Genomic DNA, 16,529 nt, shown 5'->3' with positions numbered 1-16,529 from the left:
TACCAACGCAGCCTAATGTTATAGGCCATCCAGCAAACAGATAATCCCACAGTGAAACTCCAGGACCCTAAATTAGTGTAGCACTTGTGAGCGTGTTTGTATTTCTGGGACCAACAAACCTAACTTCCCATAAAAAAAAAAAAAAAGATACAATTTCTTTCTTGTTCCAGCTCTATTCCCAGTGACTTCATGGATGAACCTATCCAATTCTCTTCATACAGGCATGAAGACAGCCTACCAACCCCTTTCTCCCAGATATTTTAACTACTTCCCACAGCAGTTTTAAAATCCTGGCATTTCCTAGTGGTCTCCTATCCCAAGGACTAATGAGGTCCACCAAGCTCCTTAACCTGCCCGCATCAGCCCAAGTCTGTGAAGGACTGCTACTTAGCTGGGCTAAACCAGCATTTCTCAACCTTGGCCGCTTGAAGATGCGTGGACTTCAACTCCCAGAATTCCCTAGCCAGCAAGCTGCCAAGGTTGAGAAACATGGGCTAAACTGTCATAATTGAGAGCACAATTTGGTGTGGGAAGGATTAAACTAGATTTCAAATATACAGGATCTCAGTCCTGAGACCAGGTAAAAGAAAGACCATCTCTTGCTGGCTTTTTAAAATTTTATTAAGAGATATTTTTACAAGGTTCTAGATCAAAAACCTGTAAGGAAAAGAAAAAGTATCAGTTAGTGAGCAATTAAGCCCAGTCCTTAGTTTAAAAAGAATCACTGGGGACGAGACCTATTTTTATTGCCCCATAAATACAAATTCCCATAATTCTTTTGGTGTCGCATGCAGCCAGCCGCTTGCAACAGCTCTCCCTAACCGGGTGCCCCCAAGAGGTACTGCACAGCTGCTGACGGGAACCGCAGTGAGGGGGAAGGTCACCAGGTTGGAGAATAATAATACATTTATTATTTATTGTGTGCTTTACCACGGCAGAGCACAAAACCAGAAGTGTTTGTTACAAATCCACCCATCAAACCTGGCTCAGAACCCAGGCCACAAATACCGACGCTGAAATGACCCACTCACAATACCCTTCAAGCAACGTTCTGGGATAGGACGAAGGGCACAAATGCCCCAAACAATTTAAATCAGGTCTTCGCCTGCCACTGGCGCTTTCTGTGGTTCACCCTCAAGGGGCCTTTTTCAGCGCGGAGCAGAGCCAGACCCTCACCTCTTACGCCGTGGGCACAGGCTGGGGCATGGGCGGCTGCTCCGGCTTGGTGCCCTTCTGCTCCGAGATGGGGGTGGTGGGCAGGATCTCCTCCTTGGGCTCCACGATGCTGACGTGGTCCGGCAAGGGCTTCTTGGGCCCGATCTTCCCACTAGGGTCCCAGGGCAGCATGATCTTCACTTTAATGCCCAGCACGCCTGCAAAGAAAGATGACACGTGCAAGCGCAGGATGGGGGGGCGCGTCAGGCTGCAGCAGGGGAGGCTTTCTTCCCACTCCCCCCGTGCAGTGGGCCCTTCCCTTTCCGCAACTGACATTTGGCAAAATTAATCGTGATGGTCCGTAGCAAAACAAACGCACAGAACTGCAAAGGGCACTTTGCTCCTGGTCCAGACCCACAAGAAGGCAGCCCAGCAGAGGCGCTTCAAGGGAGAAGGGCCCACAAACCGGGGTGGGGGCAGGGGCTTTTACAGTGTGAGCTGAACGGAGCAGTTTGGAGGAGGCCCCCCGCCTTACCCTGCCTGAGGAGGACGTGGCGCACAGCAGTGTCCACGTAGTAGTTGACGGGGTCCCCACTGTGGATCATGAGGCCATCCACAAACTTCATGGACTTGGCTCGCTGGCCCCGGAGTTTGCCCGAGACCACCACTTCGCAACCCTTGGCTCCACTTTCCATGATGAAACGGAGGACGCCGTAGCACGCCCTAAGCAGAGAGAAACCATCCGTAAGGCTTTGGGATTATTTAAATGTAAGCGCAAGAGCTGGGGAGGGGGGAGCTTCCCCCCCTTTTCAAGAGCTGCCCTTCTCAGACAAATGCCTCTAGTTCATCCAATGAGCAGACCCCCCTCTTTGCCAGGGCCACCAACACAGGGCCACAGAACGTGGCAGAGTGTTGCTGAGCCCGGGCAGAAGGGAGTCTCTTCTGACTCGTCATCGTATCATCACAGAAGGGATTTCGTTTGCTTCCAAAGCAGGCAGCTAAGAACAGCCCCATCACGAGACGCAAGACCCCGGAGAAGCGTGTCAGGCATCTACCTCAGGCGCAGATCAGCACGCTTAAAGATGCCAGCAACAGGCCCACCGGAAACCTCAGCTACAGCAGCCTCTTTGCTGCAGGCCACGGCAGAGCGGTGCATTCGAACCTCATTAGGCTGAGGTCGCACAACAAGCTAACCCTGACCCTCAACATCCACTACGTTTAACCAACCTTTCACAGACCTCCATGCTCTGCTTGTGAACCTGAAGGGGTGGGAAGCACCCAAGCCCCCCTTTTCTCTCCATGCCCATTTAGGGTTTGCGAACGAGAGTTGCATCAAATCGAGAGCCTTTGTATCCAGTAGGGAAGAAGAAAGCTCGATCTGCCCTCACCCCAATGCTTACCTACGCACTGCAAGGCCCCCCAGAAGCTTGTAACGCAGGGATTCTGCTTGGGCAATGGCGCACAGTCCTCTTGTGGCCACCTTCTCGGCATAGAGCTGGAACAGAAAGTGACATGCTTCACAAACAGCAGGAGTCTCTGCCCTAAAGCTCCTTTTTCTTTTCTTTTTCGGCTCTGTACTTCTCTCAGTGAAAATACTTACCTCATGCAAGGGCTTTTATTCATTAAATTTGTCCCCGCCCATCTCCCCCCAAGGGGGGACTCTGGGTGGCTCACAACTCATTAAAAACAATAAATAAATATACAATTAAAAGCCTATATACATAATTACAAAAAATAAAGGAAAAAATCCAGGAGGCTGATGGTTCAAGGCAGCAACGCCAGGCCTCTAAGGGGCTAGCCAACCCCACACTTGATGACTCCCCTCCTCGCCCCAGGCCAGATGGCAGAGCCCGGTCTTCTTCTTTCGCCCCAAGAATCCAACAAGCTTTTGAAGGACTTCACCAGCTGTGCTCAAACATGCAGGAGCATCTTGGTTAGCCCATAACACCATAAAGGGGTTATTTGCCAATGACAGGCTCATTCAGGATGTGCCTTGCACAGCCTCATGAAGGGGCTTTAAAATCCAGAGGCTGGAAATCAGGAGTTCAGTTGGGAGATGGTCCCATCCAAACACTTCCAAAGATGGGTGAGTGCTGGTAGAAGGCCTACCTGGTGACCCAATGGCTGGACTGTGTGATACACTTAACCTGGCCAGTTAGAGGCTAGTTGTTTGATGCACTCCAGACAAGAAGCACCAACTATGAGTACCAACACTAAGGTTACATTAACAGAATCTTGCAAGCACCCCTCCTCTCCCTTACTTTTACTCTCTTGAAAACCAGGGAGGGTCCCTTCTGAGATGCTTTCTCCACCCCCACTCCCCATTCCTTTGGACTCAGATTTCATTTATCAGACCATTGTCTAGGCTTTGGCTCTTCCTCCTGTCTCCTGAGGCCATTCCCACATGCTGTTACACTACTACAGCATTTGCACAAGATGTTAAGCATTTTGCACAAACCCAGTCGTCTGTGTGGCCCCCACTGGGCACAGCACCCTCCCCAGGCTGCCATTACAAGGAGGCAAAAGGACTGAAAACAGAAGGATGGACTCTTAAGTACGGCCTCTCCAAGCTCTATGCTCTAGCTGTCCTCGGAACAGTGCAATCAATTGTATATTGACCTGTTCTTGATATTTCAAATAAAGGTCCCACAAGAGCAAAACTACCACAAGATCAGCTTTCCCAAACCATTTGCCTTCCAGACAGAAACTGTCCCCAAAACAATCACAGTTGTGACTTGCAGGCCAAGACATACATACATACATACATACATACATACATACATACATTCATTCATTCATTCATTCATTCTCCACCCATCTCCCCCTAATGGAGGATACAAGGCTGAGATCCATCTCACATCATTCTCCACCAACAGCCAGTCCAATCCAGCACTCAACTAGCATCAGAGGAACTATCTGCATTCCAGGCTCTGTGAGGTGATATGGGTTAAATTTAAACCAACTTGCTGAATCTCAGAGCCACTATTTAAAGGCAGGCATCAAGAATCTGGCACAATGTTTCTCAACCTTGGCAACTTTGAAATGTGTGGACTTCAACTCCCAGAATTCTCCAGCCAGCAAGCTGGCTGGGGAATTCTGAGAGTTGAAGTCCACATATCTCAAAGTTGCCAAGGTTGAGAAACACAGATCTGGCAGGTACATATCCTCTCTTTGTCCTAGGCCACTGTTGCAATTTTGTTAACACTGCCTGCTCTATAAAAGTACGCCAATAACACTTATACCACTTGATTAAAGTGTAACAATCAATATATACACTGGCACTTACTTATATTAGATTCATAAAACCTACCCATATTTGCAAAAGTGATGTTTTATTATAATTCCATTTTCATCTTTATTTCACCATTTGGAGCCATTCTGAAAAGCACTTACTACTGAAAAGGGACGCAGATCCGTAAGTAAGCAATTTCTAGTTTCCTCCAATGCAAGCCCACAGCAGAGAGGCTTTCAAGACCTGCCTTTTAAATCCAACATCTGGCACACAACGAACACACAGACAGCTAATAAACAGCCCATTAAAAGCCATTAGCCAGCTGCTTTCAGATTCACATGAGGAAGAAATCCTGCTTCTCAACTCTCCCTTCTCAGACAAATGCCTCTAGCTCATCCAGTGAATAGGGCACCCTTGTCAGAGTTAACCAGCAAAGCACCACAGAACGTGGCGCAGGGCTGTTTGCTCTGAGCAAGAGGGCATCCATTTCTGACTCGTCATCGTATCATCACTGAAGGGAACAAAAGCACTAAGGCAAAGTTTCTCAACCTCGGCAAGTTTAAGATGTGTGGACTTCAACTCCCAGAATTCCCCAGCCAGCATGCTGGCTGGGGAATTCTGGGAGTTGAAGTCCACACATCTTAAACTTGCCAAGTTTGAAAAACACTAAGGCATAGGGGGAAAAAAACAAACAACCAAAGCCATCATTACCTCCACGCTTCCCTCTGGGAAGCCAAATCGCTTCTGAACAACGGCCGTCAGCTCGCGGATCCGGCGTCCTTTCTCCCCAAGAACATTCTGAGTTCTGAAATGCAAAGGAAAAGACTGGCATTAGGTCTATCATGCCGGGATAACCTTGGACCTTTCAAATATTTTATGCCATTAGTCTAACCTGCATTTAGCTGCTACTGAAATAATTGGGTATTGGATTTGACCCAGCAGAGCTCCTCTTAGAAGTGGCTCGTAAAAGCATTTCTTCTGCTCTATTCCAACAGACCCCCGCGCCCCTACGATTACCTATGCCGTGCTTACGTTCTGTCTTGATCATAGCAACCTGCTCTTGTGGGTGATCCGTCAAGACTGTCCAGGAGTAGCAGGCGGTAAAAAATGGAGCACCTCAGCTACTGACTCGTGGAAAGAGGAGGATCATATGTTGTCTGTACTGAAAGATTTGCACTGGTTGCCAATTCAATTCCATTGAATTTCAATGGAAATTCAAGGGGTTGCTTTTGATCTTTAAAGCTGTAAATGGCTCAGGAGAACTTTGTACAATGACATCTTGTGCACCAGTTGTGAACTTTCCTGGACTAAGTGGCCTTGCACACACAAACACTCATGTCCTTGGCATCTCGTGACTGGACTGCTGCAATTCACTGGGCTGCCCTTGAAGACCACCCACTGTAGGCAGAGACCGAAGTTAGTCTACGGTGGCAAAAAATCAGGTATCCAGTAGTACCTTTTCTGAATAAAAATGTTATTACAAGGCACACATTTTTGTGAGCTGATAACTTAGTCTTTTAATAAAATTTGCTAGTCACAAAATATGCTACCTGATTCTTGATCTGAAGACCACCTAGAAGCTCAAACGGATTCAGCCTGGGTAATGACAGGTGCATCTAGATTTGGCCATGTAACAACTTTACCAAGCCTTGCATGGCTGAGGGCTGGTTATATTCAAGACTATCTATTCCAAAATAAACTGCTCATCCTGTAAGATCTGGGACAGAGACCCTGCTTAGGGTCCCACCTCCACCCTTAGTAGGGCCATCTTAACTTCAGCAGATTAATAACCAAATTAAGAACGAATGCAGCTGTTGCTTCTGCACAAAGATACTTCCTCCAATAAATGGGGGGAAGCTTGCAACCACATGACAGCGAGACCATACAAATCACCTGGTGGCGAGGATGATGATTTCTGTCCTGGTTGGGGTAACTCGGACCTCCACCCCAGAGTAGCCATCTTCAGCCAGCTCCCGAGTCAAAAACTCATTCAGTTCAGCTTTGAAGATACCATCTGCCACAAACTAAAGCAGAACGCAGATCGTGAGATAGCAACCCAAGCATAACTCTGCAGACCCTCTTCACTTCGAGGAACAAAGCAATGCCCGCCCCCATAACCTGCCATAAATACAAGCTACCACCTTGGAAATGGGAGAGGGTCATAGTGCTTGATAGCTGAGGTCCCAGATGCCTATACAGCAATATGCAGGCCTGGTACCGTTAAGATGCCTGATGTTTGCTTGCAAACAAAAGGCTTCGTCACTAGTGCTCAGAAGCAAGACAACATGGGTTTCTATTGTTATTAAAATCATGAATTCTGCTTTTGTTTCTCTGCATATACAAGGAATCAATCACATCTCAAAAGAGAGTGGTAGGCCAGATCTTAATTGTCTATGTGGTTTGATTCTGGAGGCGGGAATAGGATATAGGTACCCATTCCCTCCCCTCAGCAAAAAAAGTATTTTACAGCACAGTCTGGTGCAGTGTTTCTCAACCTTGGCAGCTTTCGGGTGTGTGGACTTCAACTCCCAGAATTCCCCAGCCAGCCTTGTCACACGCTTGCAGAGCAAAAACAGAAGAGGAGAAGATTTTTTTGGCCATTTTCTGGACCAGGCTACCCCAAAATTGCCCTCTCCAAAGGACCAACCTGGTTTTTCTAACTCCACACCTACAAGCATCTATTCCGCCAGCAAATACTCACGTGACAAATTACAATTCTTGTAGGACCCCCTTATTCCTAACCTGTGTAAATCTGTTTTCTGCTCACATCCTTTAAAGAAAACCCATGCTTACAATGGAACTGTAACACAGCTCCTACAAAATACTATCATTGTTATGCCCCGTAACAATTGTTGGGTCCCTAACATTTGTCCCCTCTCGCCCAGCCAAGCCAGAATTTCTGGAGGTTCCCCCCAAATATACAGAGCTCTTTGGCCATATTTTTTTCCTCTCTCATTCTCTTCTGCATATCCCTTTACAATATATCCAAGGCAGAAAAAGCAGCTGCATGGAGATTTCCTCCTCAGTGCTGCCAGTTTATCCATTGGGGAAGGCTTCTTTAATAGAGCCTCCATGTACAATGGCAGGGCATGCAAAACACCCATCACTGAAGGCAGAGAAAGCCCCCATTCCCTTTTGCCTCCTTCGGGGCCTGCTCAGGCTTCATCCAACAGGTTCTTCCCTCTGTCCACCTCAACACTCAGAACCGGTGCAGTGTAGCAGTTAAGGTGCTGGTCTGGCACTGGAGAGACCCAGGTTCGAGTCACACACCCCTTCCCCGCCACTCAGCTACAGAAACTCCTTGGGGGACTTTGGCCCTGGCCCTCTCTCAGCCCGGCTCACTTCACAGGGATGTGGGGAAAAGGGAGTGGAGCTTACTATAGAAACCACCTTGAGCTCCTAAGCAGTGTTTTTCAACCTTGGCGATTTTAAGATGTGCGGACTCCCCGCCTACCCTCGCCTTCAGAAGCCCCCAGGTCCCTCTGGGCCTCTCTGGCTCCGCCCAGCCTACCTCACAAGGCCGTTGTTGGAGCTGGACCGCGAGGACCCGGGTTCAAGTCCAGTCTCAGTCACTCTCTCGCGCGCCAACCTACCTCACAGGGCTGTTGTGGAGGAAAATATGTCCTACGCTGCGCTTAGATATAATAGTACTGAATATTAGCACGTGCTGCTCTAATAAGCATCTGCACTAGAGCTATCAGGCAGCTTCCGGCCGCAGCCGGCGCGTCTAGTCTGGGCCGCGCCGCCTCGTTGGCCCAACCAGACCCAGCTACGACTTGGGCCGGAGCCGCGGGGAGATGGGGGGGTCAGCCTCAATCCACTCCCATCCGAGGGTCCCGGCACCGCAGCACGCCCACCGCGCCGCTCCACCGAGCCGCCCGACCCCCGCACCTTCTCCCGGCCGTATTTCTTCCCCCGCCGCCCAGCCAGAGGCTCCACAGGGCCCCGGAGAGCTTCACCTTTCGCTTCTTGGAGATCTGTACCGCCATCTTTAGCCGCGCCGCTCTGGCGAAAAAGAGGCGGCTTCCGCCGGCGCAGAGGATTATAGGGCTGTTCTTCCGTCCTTTATTGGTCAGGTGGGATCACGTGGACGGAAGGAGCCCCGAGCCATGCTGGGAGATGTAGTTGATGTTGTTTGGGAGCCGGCTGCTCTCTAGAGGGAAAAAGCTTTAATGATTGTTCACTACTTCCCATTGGTCGAGCTGATCAATGGGATGTACCAGTGGGTTATGGGAAATGTAGGCTGATCGTGAAAATAGTTTACCTGTGCTTTGAGATAACAACAACAATAATGGCGATATTTATCATCATAACCATCAACAACCACAATTATCATTATCATCATCATCTTAATATCTGCCCCCGGGAGGAGTAAAGTATATTTCATCTTCCATCAGCCAGGAAATCTAGAGCCTCCATGTGCAGAGGCAGTATAGCTGTGAAGCTTCTTTGTCAGAGATTATTTATTTATTTATTCGATTTGTATAACCGGCCGCCTCACAAAAGTGACTCTGCGAATGGGAAACAATGGGAAATGCTCCGCGGCATTCTTTCCCCCATCCATGCGTTTCACTCATGCTGTGTTGCCACCTTCTCAACTAACGCCTGGCCATTCCAGCCCTTTATTTATTTTATTTATTTATTTCAAGATTTATGAGGCCACCAACGGTGTGACTCTTGGTGGCATACAACAAAAATATATACATATATAATAATAATAAATGAACATATATGCTATGTATATGTATATATAGCATATATATACAGACATATACACGTGCATATATATGATATATGTGTGTGTGTGTGTGTGTGTATGATTGAGATATGAGGGCTGTTGTGGGGAAAATAGGAGGAGCAAACGGTATTAGGCCTGTCCGCTGCCTTGAGTTATTTATAAAAAATAATAAAGGTGGGATAAAAATCTAAAAATAAAAAAGCCCAACAAGGTCGCACCCAGGGAGTCACCAGCGTCAAACTCAAGTTTAGGTCCCGCCATGCAAATCCCATGACGCCATCGTCCCCCGCAAGGATGTCTGATGGGGCGGGGGGGGGAGCCTCCTTGCTTCCAAACAAGGGTCTGGGGGCTTCAGAAATCATCCTGAGGGTGGCCCGAGAAAAAATGCTGCACGAAGGGGTCATTTGCAGGAGGCACCACAGGAGGGCACGAGTGCCCCATGTGAGGGAGAGGCGGCGGCTGGGGCAGCCTTAGCAGGGGACCCGGTGAAGGGGGTGGGAGGGAGCCGCTCCCAGTCATGGCACACAGTTCCCCAGCTGCATCATGTGCTGCATCATGGACCCGTCTCTTCAGTTTGCGCTCCGTGCTAGGCTGTCCATGCAGCCCTGACCCAGGTTAAGCGTCGCATGTCATGTCTCTCACCATCCTGGTTACCGTGTTGGGCAAGCCCACCTCTGAATGTGCAGCGGTGTGGCCCTCCCGTGGCTGGAAAAATTCCCGTAGGAAAAAATCTCTTCCGGCAGAAGGCAAGCCGAGCAGGGAAGGGGTCGCTGGGGGGGAAACGGTTTTGGGAGCAAATCCACCGTGGCCGGCAGAGGACGATGGCTTGGCTGGCCAAGGTCCACTTGTCAGAGTTCGTTTCGCTTTGAAAATGGGGTTTTACTCATTTGAGGGGACAGCACAAGCCCCCAGCCCGATTTGTTTCCCCACCCAAGCCACCTCCGGATGCTTTAGGCCACAGCCTCCACCAGCTCAGGATTCAGCCCCCGCTGGCTGTGGAGGATGGGATGGTAGTCCAGTGCACCAGGAGGACGCCTGGTTGGGAAAGCGGCCACATCCAGAGGTCCCTGGTGAAATATTTCCCAGCAGAGAAACGGATCCGAGGTTTTCCCAAAGGTGCCGGTCCACCCCAAATCCAAAATGATTGTCCGCTTCGATTTCCTCCGAAGCAGGCGTTGGGGTCCAGGGGACAGACGTGCGGATGCAAAACCCTGCAAGGCTGCATCTCGGCAAATGGGAAAATCCTGGGCTTGTTAGCCATTAGGGGCTCCAAGGGAACCTGGCGGCTGCTTTTGCGGGGGGCACAAGCCGGGCAGAGAAGAGCTGGGCTTGGAGGAAGGTTTTCCTGCCAGACAACCCGAGAGGGAATGGAGAAACGGCCCTCCAGTTCATAGGTGGCAGGGATGTCCACAGGGGTCAAAAAAGTCAAGATGGAGGCCGTGACTGTATCAAGCTCTGCCCTAAAGGATGTGATCTTAACGTTTTTGACCAAGCGCTGGGCTTTGCACAGTTGCAGCCATGTCTTGACTTTTTTGACACCCCCCCACCATGGATGCCCCTGGCCAGGACAAAAATGATGTTGGGGTTCGTTTCATTTCCAGTCAATTTGAATGAATTACTGTTCAGTTAATATGATGAGTCTCTAGTCCTGTAGGTACTGATTTTCCCCTTTCGTCACATGAAAAATTATAATCTGGTGGCAATTTTGAAACGTTTCTGGGGCCCCTAGCTGAGGCCTTGGGGGTTCACAGGTGCCTCCAGGGGGTCAGATTCTGCACCTCTGTCTCTTCCCCCCCCTTGGATGGAAATAGAGGAATAGCGTATATTTCAGGTGATAACAGTTATCCTGCAAAAGCTAAGGGAGAGCAAGTTGGTTAGTGCTTGGATAGGAGACAACCAGGAGATCCCAGGGCTGAAGAATAGATGGGGAAGCAAAAAAACCCTGCTAGAAACAGACAAGTGAGAGCCGTTTCTGCACAGCTGTCAAGAAAAGAGCATGGATGCTGGAACTTTAAAAAATAAAGTCTTCAAGAACTGAGGCTGCTCACATTATGCCTAAATAATGCCTTTAAGAAATCAAAAGAGGGGAATACATAAAGAAAAAGAAAAGAGAAAAGTGAAAAAGAAAAAGAAAAAAAAGCATAAAGACGCATCTTCTGATCCTCTTTACAGCAGTTACAAATAAATTTATCATCGGTCCTCCCTGTTTAAGATTGCATCTTAAATCCCTTCTTCCCATATTTTACCCTTTCTAATCATCAAATCCCTAAATCACCAGTTCAATTTTTCCATTTTCAGCAAAAAGTTCATAAGGGGTTTCCAGTCACTGATAAACGTACTTGTGTCTTTTCCCTAATCAAACAAGTCAATTTTGCCGTTTCTGCAAATTCTGCCATTTTCATCCACCATTCCTTCATTGCAAGTATTTCCAAATCTTTCCATCTTGGTGTATATAAGGTAATAATCTCACTGCAGTTACTGTATATAAAAATAATCTTTTATATGAGTCTTTTCTAACTGACCGTCCGTACGTCCCAGCAAAAAAAATTCTGGTTTCAGCTGAACGTTTACCTTTAAAATTCTTTGTATCACTGTATGTATCTGGCCCAGAATTCACATGCAAAATTCACATGCAAAATTTGCATTTGCCCAAGGACTAAGTAATTCCCATGATTCTGTCAGTTTTCCAAGACGGATATTATTCCTAGATCATTTGCCAGTTTAGATTTGTTCAGAACTCGTTTGCCTTTTAAAGAACAATAAAGGCTTTTTTAAAAGACCGGAAACTTTTTATGGACTTTTTGTTGAAAGAAGAAAAGACTGAATTGATGATTTATGAATATGGGGATTGAAAAGGGTTAACGAGGAAGGGGAAAGAATAAGGTGGCAATTACTTGATAGAAAGAAGAGTGGAAGTCATAATTCTACGTTTTCTTTCTTGTTTCACTTGTTTCCTTTTTTCTTTGCTTTCTATCTTCTTGTTTTTCTTATTTTTTCCCTAATTTTTTAAACTTTTATTGTATCGAAAAATTCTAATAAAAAAATATATTTTTAAAAAAGGACTCGTTCAACTTTTGAATCAAGCTGCTCCCCCACTTCTGCTTAAATCGTACGGTTTTCCGCGGAGCTTAAGGTTGGGCATTATTTGTCATTTCTTTTTCATTTCCTTCTTCCCTGGAAACGCTCTTGCCTGGCGCTTTGGAGGAAGGCTCCAAATAGTGCAGAAGCCGGGCTTTGAAGAAGTCTGGCCCTGACTCAGTCCTTCTCTTCTGAACAAGTGTCTTCTCTGGAAGGCGAAAAGAAAGATCACTGTTTTTCCTATTACAACGTCATTCTCTTCCTGCCCCCGGCTCAAGGTCAGAGGCACGTGTTGGAAACGTTTGTGATGCACACTCCAAAGCGGGCGATCCTCAGGAGTGGACAGATGCACTGATGAAGTATAAATTGCATTAGCCCTCTGTTTTATGGGAAATCAGGCCAGACTGGGAAGTAAGTTGGGGAAAAAAAAAAACCTGGAAAAAGGCAGTTGCAAATCACTTACACTTCTGCAACCGAGAAAATGAAACAACCGTGAAGTGACCAGGAGTTGAGCTTGACTCCGGATTGACTTGCTCTTTCCCCTTAGCAATGACAAAGAAAGTAACCAGGTTAAGTGTCAGTCCAGGGCCTTTGAGAAATGTTTTGCTTTTATGTGTGTGTGTGTGTGTTTTCCAGAGTCACAGCCATCTTCCCGTGCAAGAATCTGACAGATGTGCACCCCCAGATTTTCATTAAGGGAGGGCTTATCATTGCAGCTCAAAGATGGAGTTTTTCCTCCGAAGCTTTCTATGCCTGGAGAAAAATGAGAGAGGCAGGGAGGCTAGGGTGGGGGGCCTTAGTAATGCAGGGATTTTTCCTTGGTGGAATTTCTTGTGATAAGTGGGAGCGTGGCAAGGGCGTCCATAGGGGATGGTCAAAAGAGTCAGGAGGCTGCCACAACAATGCACTCAAGGCAAATGGAAAACAGAATTCCCCAGCCAGCATATGGGAGTTGAAGTCCACACATCCTGAAGTTGCCAAGGCTGAGAAACACCGATGTACCCTCTTTAAATAAATAAAAATGGTAGCTGGTCCTAACCTTCTCCCCCTCCACAAAAAAGAGGACAACCCAAGTGTAGATTTTGGATGTTTTCCTTCTTGAGCCGATAGAGTTATGCATTCTTTTTCTAAGCTTGCAGAATTTCCAGGACGGAGTGGACAGACCGCTGGCTGGTGACACCACCTCCGTTCGGAAATGGAGTTGTCCAGGTAGGATGGACGTCCATGAAGAGCAAAGGAGCAAGAGCCAGGTTTCGAATGCAGCATGAGAGTAAATAAACCCTTTGTGGAGACCGTTGATGGGGCAATCAATCTGCTTTGGCTGGGCTTGGAAGCTAAGGAGAGTCAGGCCTGGTTAGTACTTGGATAGGAGACCACCAGGAAATCCCAGAAAGCAGCAATGGCAAATTCCAAGGAGTTGCCTCTACTCAAAAGAGGTTTTAATTTGGTCTTGACAATTCTGGATTCCAACTCTCCGGAGTTTGCAAAAGCTTTTGCCCCACTGCTGCCTGGGGAGGGGTGTTGCTTCTTCCCCGAATTAACCAAAGGGAATTCAGCAGAAATTTAACGAAGAAAGAGCAGAGCTGTCGCTGATTATCCAGCTCTCTGCTCTTCCTTTCCTCCCCCTCCTGTATTCGTGCAGCCGCCGCTTAAATAACTGACATTGTGTTAGAAAGAAAGCTTGCAAGGTTTGTCTCCCAGCCGGGAATAAACACGCAGGCGGTTGCTATTTTCCGAGAGCTAGATACACAAGAGGAGCAGCTGGAGGTTCCCCAGGAGTCCCTTTTACGGGGAAGATCCTTAAGAAGTGCAAAGGGAAACCCGCCCTCTCTGAGGAAAGGTAATTAATTAGCCAGGATTCCGAGAGAGGGGCTTCTGGGTGAAACTGACTAGATCTGTAGAAGGAGGTGCTCTAAGGCCAGGCACCCTCCTGCGCTGGGGCTTCCTGGGTTTGCCTTACCTGGTATGGTCTAATTCAGGGTTCCTCAACCTCAGCGACTTTAAGATGGGTGGACTTCAACTCCCAGAATTCCCCAGCCAGCATGGCTGGCTGGGGAATTCTGGGAGTTGAAGTCCACCCATCTTAAAGTCGCTGAGGTTGAGGAACCCTGGTCTAATTGGAATGTAGATCCCTTCGGGAAGAAATCTTTGTATGGTTTGTTTAGGGCTTCAAGGAATGTTGGCCCTTCCTGCCAGGTCTTTCGTTATTTAATTTTGGACTGGGTGGAGGACTCTTGATTCTTCCTGCTACGTTTTTAATCTCTTTAGGTGAGCCCATTCTTACTGTAATTTAGTGATAGGCTTTGATTGCTGTTTAAGATCAGCGATGATAGAATGAGGCAAAAGGGAAACTTTGGCTTCCTGCTGACATGGGGCGGGGGGAGAATTTGATTTATTCAATTTATATAGCCGCCCATCTCAGAGCAGCGGCTCTGGGAGCTAATAATAATAAAAACAGCCCAACAACATTCCTTCTCACAGTTGCATTTGCAGACTTGCTCTGCCTGGAAGCAGAATCCCTTGTTTATAGAAAAGCAAATCAAAGCATCCTTTATGTCTGTCTGTCTTCTTACTTTGGCTTTCCAGCAGATGATGGGGTTGTCACCTTCACCAGGTTGGTAGGAAGTCCTCTTAGGGAGGTCTAGAAGAAGGACGACCCACAAGAGTTGAATGTCTGGTTTGCAATCATGGAAGTGTGAGCTGGAAGGGTCTTACAGGTCTTGGAGACTTCCCCTTCTATGCCCGTGTTTTTCAAACTTGGCAACTTTAAGATGTGTGGACAACGTCTCTTAAGGAATGGTCAGTCAGCTGTAAATGAACTTATAACGAACGTTTTAATCCTATACTGCTTTGATATAGCAGCAAAACCCAAACTTTTATTATTTTTTTTCAGGAAAACAATACAATACAAACTTCTTTAATAACAGGGCGCTTGAAGTCAGTTGGAGTGGGGTGTTCCTTAAGTCTACATCAGTGTTCCTCAGCCTTGGCCACTTTAAGATGGGTGGACTTCATGCTGGCTGGGGAATTCTGAGAGTTGAAGTCCACGTACCTTACAGTTGCTGCGGTTGAGAAACATTGGTCTATGTCATGAAATAAAATAAATAAAAATGTGCCTTGTGATCTTGGTCTCTGTTGACTAACCATTGTGCAGTAGCGTGAGGTATGAGATATGCCACAGCTTTTCACATTTCCTTTTCCTGGAAAGTTGCTAAATGTTTCTGGGGTAAGCAGAAGAACCGGTCTCCTCGGGAGTAAAGCCTGGCCTTTTGGCTAACACAGGAGTCCTGGTCGTCCCTGTTAGCTGGATGCTCCAGAAGCTGGAGCAAGGAAGCTGGAGAGGAATTTCACCCTCGGCTTGAAGAGGGAATAGTGGGTGATGCTGGCTGACCAGCTGAATCTGGGAAGAGGTCCTGCTCGGTTTGGGGCCAGACTGCTCCATACTTTCTATGGGATCTGTCTTTCCAACCCTTTCCAGGAAGCCCTATTGCTAAAGATACCTGCTTCCCTCTGCTTGATGTCCACTGTCTCTGATATCGCCTTGCAAACTGTCTCTGATATCGCCTTGCATTTTTGATTAATGTTGGTTTGGGCTTGGGAAGGACTGAGGTGTCACAAAGGGGGCTGTGCTGTGGCCCAAAGCCCTATGCTCAGGTTTCAAGGTATGCGTGAACACATCCATGCTGCACCCTACTCCTTTCCTGACCCAGAAGCTTTGCAGCTGCAACTAAAGAGGCCACGCGTTGCCACTCTTGGTTCCTCTAAGGCAGTGTTCCTCAACCTTGGCAGCTTTCAGATGTGCGGACTTCAACTCCCAGAATTCCCCAGCCAGCATGGCTGGCTGGGGAATTCTGGGAGTTGAAGTCCACACATCTGAAAGTTGTCAAGTTTGAAAAAAACGCTGTTATGGTTAAGGTCAAGGTAGAATTATTCTGAATTTCTTTCTCACGCTTCCTTCCATCTCTGGACCTTGCTTCTCCCCACTTTTACGGCTTGCTCATGCCTTCCCCAAGGTTTGCTGTATGTTCCTTTACACTTGGAAGGTTTCGATCGCTGCATCAGGTGTGTGGAACTAGGTGTAACAGCTGTGTTTGCAAGACATGCTAAACTAGAGTGAGTGAGTGTGTGTGTGTGTAGGCACTTGTGTTAATGTGCTAGGTAAACCTTAATGCATGGAGTGGTAAAAAGGGGATTTTTTCCAATTCTACTGGGCTACAACAAAGTTCCTGATTCATATTTGCAGTCCAGTCCTAAACAGTCCTCCTCTTCTTCACCTTCTCCTCTTCCTCCTCTTCTCCTTGTCCTGAGAAAACAGCCCAGAGTGCC

General features: G+C 47.6%; 1 protein-coding gene and 2 non-coding genes across 3 annotated transcripts; all 3 read right to left on the bottom strand.

Moving 5' to 3' along the window:
• Positions 1–603: 603 nt before the first annotated feature.
• Positions 604–8,391, bottom strand: RPS3 (ribosomal protein S3). Its single transcript, XM_007443553.3, has 7 exons — positions 8,347–8,391; positions 6,281–6,411; positions 5,099–5,192; positions 2,556–2,650; positions 1,691–1,878; positions 1,177–1,373; positions 604–657 (listed from the first exon to the last, which is right to left on the bottom strand). Exons 1-6 carry the CDS (start codon positions 8,374–8,376, stop codon positions 1,180–1,182), a joined length of 732 nt encoding a protein of 243 aa, XP_007443615.1. The 5' UTR covers positions 8,377–8,391; the 3' UTR covers positions 604–657; positions 1,177–1,179.
• Positions 1,976–2,125, bottom strand: LOC112542802 (small nucleolar RNA SNORD15). The gene has a single exon (XR_003086388.1). It is a non-coding gene; the product is annotated as a small nucleolar RNA SNORD15 (small nucleolar RNA).
• On the bottom strand, positions 4,756–4,904 carry LOC112542801 (small nucleolar RNA SNORD15). The gene has a single exon (XR_003086387.1). It is a non-coding gene; the product is annotated as a small nucleolar RNA SNORD15 (small nucleolar RNA).
• Positions 8,392–16,529: the final 8,138 nt, after the last annotated feature.

The sequence above is a fragment of the Python bivittatus genome, unplaced genomic scaffold, assembly GCF_059951505.1.
Source record: "Python bivittatus isolate LINGU-HERP-01145 unplaced genomic scaffold, Pbiv_v1 ctg000340_np1212, whole genome shotgun sequence".
NCBI lineage: Eukaryota > Metazoa > Chordata > Lepidosauria > Squamata > Pythonidae > Python > Python bivittatus.
This window is presented reverse-complemented; position numbering and strand designations above follow the sequence as displayed.

What these genes read in the sequence shown, in the direction of transcription:
- RPS3 (XM_007443553.3), bottom strand. Translation starts at nt 8,376, where the DNA reads ATGGCGGTACAGATCTCCAAGAAGCGAAAG. An exon ending in AGATCTCCAAGAAGCGAAAG is followed by an intron (nt 6,412 to 8,346) that starts GTGAAGCTCTCC and finishes GTTCTGCTTTAG; the next exon opens with TTTGTGGCAGATGGTATCTT. An exon ending in CCACGTCCTCCTCAGGCAGG is followed by an intron (nt 1,374 to 1,690) that starts GTAAGGCGGGGG and finishes CTTTCTTTGCAG; the next exon opens with GCGTGCTGGGCATTAAAGTG.